This window comes from Lagopus leucura, unplaced genomic scaffold, assembly GCF_019238085.1.
Source record: "Lagopus leucura isolate 7727_CA_CO unplaced genomic scaffold, USGS_WTPT01 Super-Scaffold_100062, whole genome shotgun sequence".
In the NCBI taxonomy this organism is placed as follows: Eukaryota; Metazoa; Chordata; class Aves; order Galliformes; family Phasianidae; genus Lagopus; species Lagopus leucura.
This window is the reverse complement of record NW_024962307.1, coordinates 79583-92923: the sequence shown is the minus strand read 5'-3', so window position 1 is coordinate 92923 and position 13341 is coordinate 79583. Positions and strand designations below refer to the sequence as shown.

General features: G+C 52.0%; 1 protein-coding gene across 1 annotated transcript; it reads right to left on the bottom strand.

Moving 5' to 3' along the window:
• Positions 1–4018: 4018 nt before the first annotated feature.
• Positions 4019–10862, bottom strand: CHMP7 (charged multivesicular body protein 7). The gene is made up of 10 exons (XM_042886767.1): positions 10540–10862; positions 8850–9024; positions 7736–7921; positions 6971–7104; positions 6515–6563; positions 6087–6206; positions 5713–5811; positions 4887–4947; positions 4525–4698; positions 4019–4384 (listed from the first exon to the last, which is right to left on the bottom strand). The coding sequence occupies exons 1-10, from the start codon at positions 10827–10829 to the stop codon at positions 4320–4322; spliced, it is 1353 nt and encodes a 450-aa protein (XP_042742701.1). The 5' UTR covers positions 10830–10862; the 3' UTR covers positions 4019–4319.
• Positions 10863–13341: the final 2479 nt, after the last annotated feature.

The window sequence follows — 13341 nt, the reverse complement described above, 5'->3', positions numbered from 1 at the left end:
TGCTCACAATTATCTGTTAGATTGGCTGTGATTTCTTAAGAGATCCTTCCAGGCACTTTTGAGCCCCCCCAGACCTTTGTATCCCCCGCCTGGAGCCTCTGCCCAACGAGAGGAGCAGCTGACATCGGATGCCAAAGCAGAATCACGCAGCCTGCACCACTCAGCCCCTTCTGTGCTCAGTGCATTCACTTAAACACAGAAAAAAATAGATATCTATATTAAATAAAACCAATTTGGGGGCAACAAACAGCTCCTGCCCCATGCTGTTCCTTGTTTTGTGATTGCACAGAGCAGGACAGCCCTTTTCTTGGTCTCAGAGCATCCCTTCTTGCCTTTAAGCACCCTTTGCAGCCACGTTGGAAAGGTGGAAGCTCTGCTCCTTTTCCCCTGGTTGCAAGGTGTCCATGCTGGGGGAGCAGCTTTTGAGCCCAAAGGGACCTGGGTGCCTCTCTTGGTATAACTGGAGGTGTAATGGGATCCCAGTGAGATCCCACAACACCTCCAGCAGCACAGAATGGCTCTCAGAGCATTGGGGCTCTGTTATCCTGGGGGCAGGAGGAGGAGGATTTGGGATGGGAGGAGGAGGCTCCCAGTGAAGCTGTAGGGGAACGGAGAGAAGCAGCGAGCAACCGAGCATTCGAGTGGGACTGAAAGCTCTTCAGTGCAAATCAGGATGGAAACGTAGCCTGCAAGAATCTGTTGGTTTGATCTCTGAATAAGAGAGACGCGGCCGTGGCTCAGATGTGCGACCCTAAAGCAGTCGCTGCCTCCTGTCCTGAGCTGCCTGGCCACGATGCTGCACAGTTGGTGTTTTGTAGAATCACACAACATCCCAAGTTGGAGCAGCTGCGTAAACAGGGACCTGCTTTAGAGAAGTGCTGGAAACTGGCTGAGCCACAGAAGGGCAGCGAAAGCCCTTGTGGATTGAAGTAGCAAAGCCAGCAGGCAGCTCAGCATAACGCCCTTACCACACCGGTAGCATTTCTGTGACCTCTGCCTTTGCCATACACACTTCAGAAGAAAGCAGCAGCCAATCTATAGAGCATCAGCTCAGCTATGCTGTGATTTAATTAAGCTGAGCCAGTGACTCAGGCTCTGCACTATCCCAGCTGCCCAAGATGAAATGGAAACGAGAGCATCATTCTTCTTCCCACAAAGCAGCAGCTCACTCCAAAACCAAACAGTGCACTCACTCCGTGACAGCTGAAAGAAGCTGCTCCACGTTCCGCTGTTTATTTCGTGAGGGTTTGTTTAATTAAACAGCTAATTAAGCCTTTAATAAGTTCCACTGGGCTCGTGCCTATGCCAGGGACAGCAGCTAGATGGCACCAAGCGGCGGCGCGCGGCGGTAACGCTGCTCCTTTCCTTCTTCCCAGGGCTGCACCGGAGGGAAAGATCCCATCCAACTGCCCCGACACCATGGGCCAGGGCTGGATGAGGCCCCGATGGAGCTGTGGTGTCTCAGTGCAGTTGGATTAGATGGCCTTCAGAGGTCCCTTCTAACTCTAAGGGTTCTATGACAGCGGCATGCTCCCTGGAGACGCATTATGCCATGCAAGGATGCATGCATGCGTGCTTCCCAGAGTGATTTATTCCTATTCCCTGTACAGGACACAGAGATGACTAAGATGTGGGATGCTTCTGTTAGCCTTAAAGGGAGCAGTGATAGTGGTGATCTGCCCTGCAGCATTTAATGCACCCGAGGTTGGCACTGAGCGCTCACCCCGTGCTCAGGTCCCACGGCCTGAAGGCGTCCCAGGAAACCCATGGTCTGAGGAAGCCCCCCCTCTTAGGAGCTTAGAAACACCTGGACCTGATCCTTGCACCGAAAGAGATGTTCAGAGCTGGGTCAGCAAGGGGAAGCTGTGGTGGGGCCCAGAACATCACCTGCACTGCCACACACCTCGCGGAGGAAGGGCTGACAGCTCTTCTGCTGTAGGAAAGCAAAGCACAAATTTCAGTCTCCTGCTGCTGCATTGCACTGCACAGCTGCTACGTTTCCTCACTTCAGAGCTGCCATTTTTTCTGGGAACCAAGCGAGGTATTGCTGGATGCAGCACTCAAGTGTGATAAGATTGCAGTTCAGTGGCAATCCAGCTCTTGTTTCTTGTATTTCATTTTCTCACCCAGCGTCTCCATCACATTCCCCTCTTTGCATCAAAGGAAGAAAACAACAAGCCACTTAAATGAAGCAGCAGCTGCTTGGGCATTTACTCTTCTCCAGCTGTCTCTGATGCCTTACAGGAGACTTTGCTCCTCCAGCAGTCATTCTATGCTCTGTTCCCCATTAAGTTCCTACAGGAGGAGCACAAGCACTACTCATGTCGTTTAGAAACTTCCAGAGATGCTACAGACAACACAGAGCGAGCACAGGAGGAAGAGGCCCCTTTCTTCCTTCACCCCCCTGCAAAAATACTCTCTAGAGATCAGCAGCTCGCTCAGCTCTGACCTCTGGCTGCAGGAAACACGCTTGACTTGGTGAATTCATAGCTTGGTTCACTGAGCAGGAAGGAGGGCTGGTTTGGGCAGTGCTGATATGGCCGGTGTTCCATTCAGTCATTGCCTTGAGGCAAAAACAAAATCCAGCGACTTGCTGCTTGTCAGACAATAGGAACTGCTTTGAGACATCGGGTGGAAGGCAGTGTCTCACCCAGGAACCTCTGCAGTCACAGGACAGTCCTGGCAACGAGCTGCAAAGCGAAACAGAAGCACAAGGGACTCTGGTTCTTCCTCTCCCCTTTATTACATGTAGGCAGAAAACAGTGGTTTTTTTTCCTCCCCTTGGCTTACAAAAGAAAGGAATACAGAGAATGCTTTCAGGTGCAGCCTGGGCACACTGCTGGCTGACTGCAGGGCCTGCACCGCTCAGCAGGAGCGACAAGGACACCAAAGCAGCACCTGATGCTGCCCAGGATGTCTCTCCCAGCACTCTGGGGCTGAAGCTGCTTTGGCAGCAGCACAGCAACTGCAGGCCCAGGGCGCTGCTCAGCCGAGCGTGTGGAGCTCTGCAACTCAGGGCCAGGAGAGAGCTGAGAAACAGACACTGATGATAGCGAATACATTCCGAGTCAGGGAGAGGTGCAGAGAGGACTGCAGCTCAACAGAGCTCCGGGCTGCCCTGCCATACACAGGGCATGCAGGAAGCCCACGCTCCTTCTCTTCTCCTCCTGAAGGAATTCATTTATTGGGGTGCAGTACCAGGCTTTCTGCTTTTCCAAGTGCATACATAGCATAAAAAAGTGACCTGCAAAAAATAAAAATAAAATAAAATAAAGCAATGATTTCACTTCCCAGCCTCCAAAACCGTCTCCACATACTGTGCTTGGTTTGGTTTGTTTGTTTGTTTGGCAATAGAAACACGGGGTTTTATTTTGGGGTTTTCTGGTAACCCATCATCTTGTGGAATTGCAACACCAAGAGCACAAGCCGTTCAAACTGTTACACGAAACTCCAAACGAGAAAACGATGCAGCTTCTCCCCTCCCACCCCAAATCATTCCACAGGAGAGCTGGAAGCAGGTCGCCCTGCTGCCGCCTTGCCAACAAGGAAGATGCAAAGGCAGCAGGCAGCACAGATTTCAAGTAAGAGAAAGCAGGAAGCCGCACCGCAGCGACTGCAAGGCTTTGTCACTGACCTCAGCACCAGCAACTCCCTCAACTTCACATATTTTGCAGGTCTCCCTTTTAAGGCCTTAGTGTCATTACAGAAAGAGGAATTTTTTTGTCTTGTGCTTGCAATTGCTGCCCTCTAGCGCGGCAGCAACACCTCCTACAATTGTTACAGTGTCTAGTTGTCCACAACCGTGCAGCACACAGAGGGGAGGGACGGAACTACGGACAGGTGGTGAAGCTGAAGCTCGTTGCAGGTAACTTATGTCAAGGGCAGTACCTACGTGCCAAGTGTTCTAAACAACCACACAGCCAAACGTTGAGCAACTGCAATGCTGCTGCAACTCAGGTTCTCAACGTGAGCCACAGCAAAGAAAAAGAAAACCAAAAGAAATCAACAACAAGCACTGTTATGGACAGAGAGAGTTTATCTCCGCTGGGCAGAGGAGTGAACTGCGTTCCTGGATGTCACAGGTGACTGGAGATGACAGCAAGTCAAATTCAGACCAGTGCAGATGTTGGCACAGAGATGACAAACACCAGCTGGGGCCAGTTCCAGAGTGGATTGTCATGGCAGGAGATCCTGTTGCTTAGCAAAGTGATTTCATGAAGAAGAGGGGACCAGGACCCCCCCGTCCCAAAGTTTTAGTCAATAATTAAAGAGCCTGAAGACAACTTGTCAAACTGCAGCAACAGGATGCGGTCGGGTCTTTAGAGATCCAGTCCCAGAGCTGTTTGGGGTTCAGAGGAAGCCGATGGAGCATCGTGTGCCAAATCTATAAAGGAAATTGCAACACAACGCCATCAGTTTCCACCAGGACGAAGGATCGGATAATAAAACACAACAGCAAAGAAAATCCTAACCCTGTAACTGATCCTAGCCATGGCAATTAGCACGGCCTGCTGACACCCATACCTTCATCACAAACAGAGAGCTTTTCCAACTCAGCTTCAAGCTCAGCATCCAAAATGGCTCCTACAAATCCAGAATCCGGCTCCTTTGGGGGCACAGGGTGAAGGTGGACGGGCTCCTTAGCAGAGTCCTGGAGGAGGCTGTCCAGCTCCTTCTCCAGATCTTCCGAGTCCATCTCTGCCAATGAAAGAAAACATTTAGCTTCTAATGAAGTATCACCTTCACAGATGGATTGAAGTTTAATGGAGTTGTTATTTCTCCCCACCACCACTTCATTGTGAGTAATAGGGAACTCCTGGTGGCCACAGCTCCCTCTAACAGCAGTGGCGAGGACACAAGCAGAAGCTGAGAGCCCCAGAACTTACCCAAACCATTGACCCCTGCTCCAGCCAGAGTCTGGGCTACTTCATCTTGAGTATCACAAAGCTAGGGAGTAAAAAAGAAGAAGACAGTTTGTATGAAATTGAAGTCACTCTTGTCTCACTGTAATCCAGCTACGCCAAAAGTAGAAACAGCAACTAATAAATAAACCAGCAGTGGACCTCTTTTGCACTAGCTGCTGCTTCCACAAGTCCAACATGCCTGACTGTTGTTACTGCTGAACAGTTATGTGGAAGACAACTGAGTAAGTGCTGCAAGGGGAAATAAACCTGAAAAGGGAAGACATCCCTCCAGCTGTTGCTATTTCACATAAGCAACAAGCTTCCATCGAGGCTCATGCTAACAAAGGAAGGGGCAGATGAAAGCAGTTCAGCTAGGAGATTTTAACAGCCTTCCAGCTCAGCAGCTGAAGTCACTACACTTAAGCACATGGAGCTGAAGAAACAATCCTCCTCTGTTTTCTCCATCAGCTCATGCTGATTGCTCCCTTCACTGCCATTAATTCAGAATACACTCTTCTCATTTCCAGGAGAGAAACATTTTCTGAGAGCTGCATGCTTGCACAGCGCTGCTAACTGAAGAGCCAACGTGAGGTTTGCTGTGGCCAGCAACAAATGCAATTACATAAAACCAGACACAGACAGTTATTGGAATACCTCTGCTTGCTGGTCTGAGAAGACCAGGAATAACTCCATTTGTTCTGATGACACACAGGGCAGAAACCAAGCAACAACAGATGCTTCAAATCTGCTGGGCAAATGTGCTTATTGTGCATTAAGTGCTTAGTTATACATGCTCCTATTTCAGTACCTCCTGTATCTGATCTACCAGGTTCTCTGCCTTCTCTACAGTAACATCCTTCATAGAGAGTTTCAAAGCACCCACACCAGCCTGATAGGCATTAAACACCTGGAAGAAAAAGAAACAGAAGCACGATGTTAACTAAAAGCAAACACTGTCAGCACCTCTCAAGGCTCACTGCTCAAGCAGGGCGCTCATGGAGAAGTGAGCACACAAAATAAGAGCCAGAAGCATTTCTCTCAGAGCAATGCTCTGATATCAGAGCTGCTGCTTCCTCGAGCAGAGCATAAAGCCTCACCAGCTGGCTTGCAGGCAGAGGAACAGGTAAAGCAACACAAAAGGAAAGAGTGGGGCTAGGCTGAGAAGTCAGGAAGAACAGCTACCATCTGGTCGGTCTGGGAAGCGTAGATCCGATCCAAGATCCCCTGCACTGCATCCAGCTTGGAATGAAGCTCCTCAATGCGCCTTTCTGTCCTTCGTTTGGACTTCAGACATCTCAGAGCCTGCAGACATGGGACACAAACAGACCTGGCTCACCGACCAGGCAGAGCTCAAAGGGAACAGAATCACCCCTGCACAACAAGGCACACAAAGCTGCTGGTTTTAGGAGCTACATGTTCCCATTCTCTTCACCACGTCAGCAGGTCTGACAAAGCCATGCCTTCACCTTAAGGAGACCTCTGACAACAGAGACACTCTTCACACTCCTGAGATAAACCTTACCACACCAAACCTGGTCATTAGCTGTAGTAACCAACCAGCCCCAAGGCATTTAACCTGTCCTACTCCTCCTAAACAGACCATCACTTACCAGTTGCTTTTTCCCAGCTCTACAAGCATTCCGGGCATCTTCTTTACATCTGTACAGATGCAATAAGAGAGATTAGTCCTTTGCAAGCAGCAGTAGTTTGTGTTTCTTTCTTAGAAACAAACTTTAGAATTGCAGCCACCTTCACCACCTTGCACACAGCAAGCGACCAAGTACCCAGGAATTTCAGATTCAGCAGCCCTCAAGCCATCCTGCTTTTCACAAGTAACCCTTGGAAGTATTTCAGATCATTGCAAAGCTTCTGACATCCACTCACTGCATACAGTTTTCATAGGGGCAAGAAACAAGACCAGAAAGCCTGCCTTACAGCATTGCTGAAGATATTATGTGTACTTTCCTGGGAAAGAACAAGAAGGCAGCTTTGCTCTTAACTACCTAACAGGGGTACAGAGTTCTGCATCACACGGAAGTTCTTCCCACCACCCATCCCCAAATTACTTCTCTGCTTCCTGGGAAAGGGACTCCACCTTCTGTGACAGCAGCTGCTCGCTCTGCATCAGCTGATAGACTCCAATGTCCACGTCATTCATTGGAGAGACTTTGGCATGAAGTCCTCTGGCAAACTTCACTATCTAAAGGAAAAGCAGCAGCACACACTCGATTCACTCATCTCCACCATTTGTGCCTGCACTGGAAATATTTTCATTCTAACAGAAAGATGCTTTTACACCCGTGGTTTTGAGTCTTGTAACAGAGTTGAGGAGCCATGCCAGTATAATTTGGTATTAAATCAGATGGAATCCTGCCTTAATGAGCACCCTGATCACTAAAGCTGTCCCAGTACTTCGAACAGCGTGGGGCAGCATCAGGCTTCTAGGTTCTTCAGCACAGAGCCACAGCACCCAGCACTGCCAGCACACAGGGAGAGCAGAGCCTGCTCAGTGCTGCTGACAAACAGGGGGGGCCTGGGCATGAGGAGAGAAACCCCCGTCCCAGCAGCATGAACCCATTTCAGTTTGGGCAGCTGGAAGAGCTGCCAGCTGCAATACCTGCCAGTCTGTAAGCTACGTGGGTGATGCTCCAGATGGTGGATGGCAGCACACAAAACTGAATCTCATCTGTTATCAGGCTGTGGTGTTGGAACACATAGAATCGCTTTCCTCAAGTACAGAACGCACACCTTTGGCCAACAAAGTCCCTTCCAGCCAGATGAAACGTAAGACAGGGTTACACCTCCCCAAAGCAGTCACCTTGACCCTGTACCTTCTCTCCATTCTGTTCCAGGATTGTGACTTTCTTTTCCTTTTGCAGCTGGAGCAGCAGCAAGTAGAACGTTCTTTCATCTGGACAAACACCAGCGCAGAGGGAACGCAGCTCAGAGAGGGCAACGACGGGGTGAGATGAAAGCACAGAGTTCTGGTACAGGCGATAAACTTCCTCTGCTTTCTCCTGGAAGGACACAGGACAGCGGTCAGTTTCCTCTCAGCTATTTTTCAGCTCACGATGCCAAGCTGCACCTACTTCCTCTCACACACCAAAGGTAAAAAGCCAGGCCCAGCTTGGGTCAGGCTGACCTGCAGAACGAGGCAGAAACAACACCTGAAAACAACTACACTGCTGCTCCAATCCAAGCAGCAAGGTGGGCACTTCTACATTTCTCCTCCCCAGGAGTTTAAACCCCAAATGAACTTTTCTTCAATCCATGCAACGAGCTGAACTCACTGAGTCATTTTCCTGTGTAAACAAGGGAAAAGCTTTCCCCATTCAAAGAGAGGAACTACAGAAACAACTCCTCCCATCAACTCCTGAGCTCTGCATCGAGGCACGTGATGTTCCAGACACCTTTTGAAGTTTCCTCTTCCACACTGAAAGGAGTGTGCAATGCCCACCGCTGAGGAAAGTCACGGTGTGCTATCAGATCAACTACAAATAAAGGCACACACCCAAAGAGCTCTTGCATTTCTTCTAGCCCCAGTCATCCAGAGACCATCTGCACACAGCAGCAGTAAATCTGGTGCTTGTTTTAACAGCCACCAACAGAAAGGATCCCAGGATCCTGACTGCCAGCACAGCACTCTTCAATTCAGACTGTACATTCCTCTTGTATACCACACTCGCACCAACTCAAACCCGAGATGTACAGAGGTCTCACAGCAGACTTCTTGTCTTCCTGGGCAAGGCAGCAAGCCTGCCCTCTCATTTCTTAGATGTTAGCAAGAAGTCAACACATCAGCTTAGAGGAACATCCGCAGATCTGTTTCTGTACTCCTCAGGTGTACAGGAAAGCCTGAAGGCAGTCCTTTTTCAACCCCAAACCTTCCTCGCTAGCACCTAAAACTGCTCTTGTATTTTTCTGAAGGCTCTCGGCAGCACTTACCTGAAGTAGCTCCACATAAATCAGAACTTCCTCCTCCTCAGGTACTTTGCTGTCACCCAGCACACTTGAGAGCGTCCACTTCAGAGGCTTCAGGATGAAGACTCCCACACCCCAAGAGATCCAACTGCTGTCCACACTGGCCATGAAGTCTGACTCCCTCTGCATCTTGCCACGTCTAGAGAAAAGCCATGCATGCAGAAACGAATACAGTCAGCTCTTCCACCAGCAGCACAGAAAACAAAACAAAACAGCTTCTTCCAGGCTCACAGTTTCTGTGCTTTGTTACTTGAAACCAGTGAGGCACTGAACAGAGAAACTGATGAGGAAGTTCAGTTGCAAATTTCACGTCTGCTTCATTTGCGCATTAAATTGCAACAACAAAAAAAGAAAGGAACTCTCTGTATCTGAGAAATGTTACGTTGCACATGGATTCTGCTAAGCACTGCTGTCCTTGAATCATTTCAGGCTATCAGGCTAGTTTCACAAGACAAAACACTTCATTGCAAGCACAATGCATGCAGAACATCCCCACGTGCCCACACAACCCCACACACCATCAGAGCCACTCATCACAGCAACCATCTGACAGAATGTAACCCCACTTAACACCCAGCTCCTTCCTGCACCTACGGGTTCTCCCAGTGCAGCGCTTCCCTTGGTACTGCCCTCCCACAGCTCCTGCCAGCCCCAGTGCACATCCTTTGGGAAACCCCAAGCTCCTGACTGTGCTGCTTTACTTCATACAGAGCTCCCTCCTACGCAGCCCCACACTGACCTTTCTGTGCTCTCCCCTACTTTGCATGGTGCAAAACCTCTTCATACTCTTACATAACCCCTGTGCTTGATCAGCACTCAAGGGCACAACCACCCCCCCCTCCAGGGGCAGCACCCTTAGGTCCCCCTGCACCCACTGCTTCTCCAGCACCTCAATGCACTCCCCCTGCCATGGATACAGCTGACATTCTCTCAAGCCCCTCTCGCTGCCTGGCACAACACAGCTCTCCTTGCCTGCACACACAAAGCTCCCCATATCACAGCCCACCTATACAACAAGGGCCCTCCATACAGCCCCGCTGTGGGGTGGGCCCCCAATTCCAGGCACAGCCCCCTCCTACCCTCCAGAAGCAGCCCCTTAGCCATGCATTTCACCCCAAGCCCCTCTCTGTCTGTGTACCCCACTTAGGGTTCCTGGCTGCACCTGTCCATAGAATCACAGAACGGCCTGGGTTGCAAAGGAGCACAGTGCTCATCCAGTTCCAACCCCCTGCTATATGCAGGGTCACCAACCAGCTGCCCAGGCTGCCCAGAGCCACATCCAGCCTGGCCGTGAATACCTCCAGGGATGGGGCATCCACAGCCTCCTTGGGCAACCTGCTCCATGCCTCAAGCCCCCATCGCACAGAGCTCCCCAGCTGCATCCCCTCCCTTACACAGACCCCTGCCACTCTCCCCAGCTCAATAATCGGACACAGGGAGGTAATTCCAGGCACAGGATCTCCCCAGTGACTGCTTCACTCCTGAGTTCTCACCCCCATCCCCAGCCCCATCACCTCGCAGCCCCTCAGCCCATCACACCGCACCCCCGGTCCCACAGCCCCGCACTCCCATCGATCCCATCGTGTCCCCCTCCCCTCGATCCAGGCTGCTGTTCACCGCCCGGCCCTCAGGCCCAGCCCGCAGCCCCCGCTACCTGAGCAGCTCCCGCAGTACGGTGCCGAGGCCCAGCGGCACGCTGCCCCGCCGCTCGAAGCCGTTCTGCAGCTCTCGCAGACAGGTACGAACCGCACCGCGGCGGCGGCCCCGGCCCAGCACCAGCCCGACCCAGAAGGCCATCTTGCTGTCCCACTCGGTGCTGTTCACTTCGCGGCTCTGCTTAAAAGCCGAGAACAGAAAAGCCATACGCTCGTCGTCCGTCTCCCACTCGGGCGGCAGGTCCCCAGCCGGGGCCGGCCCAGGGGGCGCCCTCCCCGGGCTGCACATCTACGCGAGCCCCCGGCTTCGCCGCGGCCTCCGCCCGGCCGGGACCCGCCTGGCTGCCAGGGACGCGCAAAGCGCATGCGCGCTGCTCCCCCCACCGCTGTCCTTTGTGTGGGCCGCTCCGCGCCGCCTCCCCCCCCCACCGCCCGTCGTGGTACGGCCCTGCGCATGCGCTGTAAGCGCGGCCGCCATTTTGGGCAGTGGGGCGGTGGAGGGGAGTACGAGTGGGAGCTCTTCGTTCTTCTCCACGTGGCTGCATGGAACTTCGGTGGTGTGGGGCTCGCAGCGTGCTCTGGGCTGCCGGTCACAGCTCTGAGGGGCTGCTGTGAGCGAGCAGCGTGTGGGGGGCACGGCAATGCCTTGCAGCAGGGCTGGCGGTGTGAGAGCACCGTGCTGCGCACGTGGAAACCCCGAAAACCTCAGGGTTGGGTCAGCGATCCCCTCCAGCGCCGAAAAACACCGCATAAATGCCGTGTAAACAGCGCACGGTGTGTGCTGAGCGTGGCCCCCAGCGCTGGCAGTTCTCGCTGTTTTTTGCATAGCAGATAATCTCACATTCTCCAAAAATACTTTCCGTGGCCCTCTCGGTGACAATGCTTTAAGATCGACCCTCCTTACGGTTCCGAGTCTGGGTGGGTCGTGTAGGGCCCAGGGATCCCAATAAATAGGGATAGGACGAGGAGAAATGACCTGTAGGGGGGGAAGGAGAGGCTGACATTGGATATTTAGGGAATAAATCTCGTAAAGAGGGTTAATGCTTCAGCACGGGCGGCCCGGGGGGGGGTGGCGCTGCCTCTGGGGCTGTGGTGGAACCGCGGGATGTGGCACACGGTCAGTGAGGATGGGTTGGGGCTGGATTTGGGGTCTGGAGGTCTTTTCTATGCACGGTGACTGTGAATACCAGCATGCCATCGCTGCCAGGGGTTTCTTCCTGTGGAGTTTTCAGACTGAGAAAAGAAGGGGAGGCAAAGGCTGTTCCTCAAGCAGAGCTGCCAAGGTTTTGCTATTTCTATATCTCTGCACCCGCCGTATGTGCTGTTTCTTACCCTGCAGAGAAAAGGACAGCTCTGCATTTCAGCAGAAGGCTCCAGGAGCCGTCCTGCTGCTGCACAGCTCCTTGGAACTGCACTCTTTGCACTGAATCCCTGCATCTTGCGTGCAGTTCTCCTTTAAGGTTTATGGCTGTGGGTAAGCACGAAGGCTCATCCTCAGTTGCCATATCTCAGAGTGTGGAGTTTGGAAAACTGTGTTTTGCTTTATGGCTTGCTTGTGCCCTACCCGACCCATGGCCATGGTGAATGAAAGCCATTGCTGACCCTTTCGGAGGGCTCGGTGTGGCCTCTTTGGCTCTCTTGGATGCTGCAGGGTCCTGGAGCAGCCTTTAAACATGCTCTGATCTGTGCTTTAAATTAGCAGATGACTCAGCAGAGCCAAGAGACTATTTTTATCTCCTTTCAGCCAAGCTGAGATTTCAAATTAGTCATTTCGGTGTTGCCCTCAAAATTACACTGCCTTGTAACTGTGAAGCCATTGATACCCAGGAACCAAAGCCGTTCTGCACAAGGGAGGGTGCAAAGCAAAGCAAACACCGCGAACAGGAAGCTGAACCACGAGGTCTGACCACGAGGCCTCATCACAGGAACCGCACAGGGCTGTGTTTAAACACCTGGGGAAATCAGCCTTGAACCTTTGGCTGCTGGAGAGAGGCATCACGTGTTCACCCGTGAAAGGAGCCAAGTGATGATCCTCATCCTGCACAAGAAATCCCCTCCTGACCTGTGGGAAAACAATACAAAGTGGACATGGGGTGATATTTGACAGGAGAACGTATCTGGGTGTGCTTTTTTTGGAGGAAAGGTTCAAGAAATCGGTGGCTAATTTGTTTTGCATTGGCACAGAGAGGTGGAACAGCAGCAGCTTGGTCCCTTTGCAGGGTCTCAGGTTTATGGGGTGAGCCTGGGGGGGTGGCAGCAGGAGGCTGCAGGCTGCTCTGGGGCACTGTGTGGGCTTTGTAACCCCCTGGGAAGGAACTCAATGAGGCTTTATGCAGTGCTGATCATTTCAACCCCAGACACACCGAGCCGGAGCTCTGCAGTGGTGTCGAAGCATACAGATGCTCAGCTGGGATAAGGAACCTGCAGCACTGCAGCCCTCATCCCACTGGAGCTCTCCCTCATTCCAAGGCCCCTTTTAAGTCTGTTTTCAAGGGCACAGAAAAGGGGAGGGATGGGAAGAGCAGGAAAAGGGGTCGGTCTGAGTTCAGCAGTCCAAGCATCCCACTGTGCAGAAGGGAATGGGGAACCCAGGGCTCTGCGGCTTGCCCAGGGGGAAACCAAGGTCTGTTCTCATGGAGTTCACAGCCAGGCTGCCCATGAGTCCCTCATTCCACTTACAAAGAGGAACCTGGTATTTATGAGCCAAATCTGTTTTTATCCAGAGGGGGAAGTTCAGAATTATCAGATGGATTCCCAAGGCATCCTGTGGTTCTGTGACACAGCTTGGAATTGAGGGGAGG

Excerpts from the sequence above, each read along its gene's own strand:
- CHMP7 (XM_042886767.1), bottom strand. The coding sequence starts at position 10,829 with ATGTGCAGCCCGGGGAGGGCGCCCCCTGGGCCGGCCCCGGCTGGGGAC. Across the intron at positions 7,105-7,735 it reads TGGAACAGAATGGAGAGAAG|ATAGTGAAGTTTGCCAGAGG; the intron begins GTACAGGGTCAA and ends CTTTTCCTTTAG. Across the intron at positions 5,812-6,086 it reads CTTCCCAGACCGACCAGATG|GTGTTTAATGCCTATCAGGC; the intron begins GTAGCTGTTCTT and ends TTTTTCTTCCAG.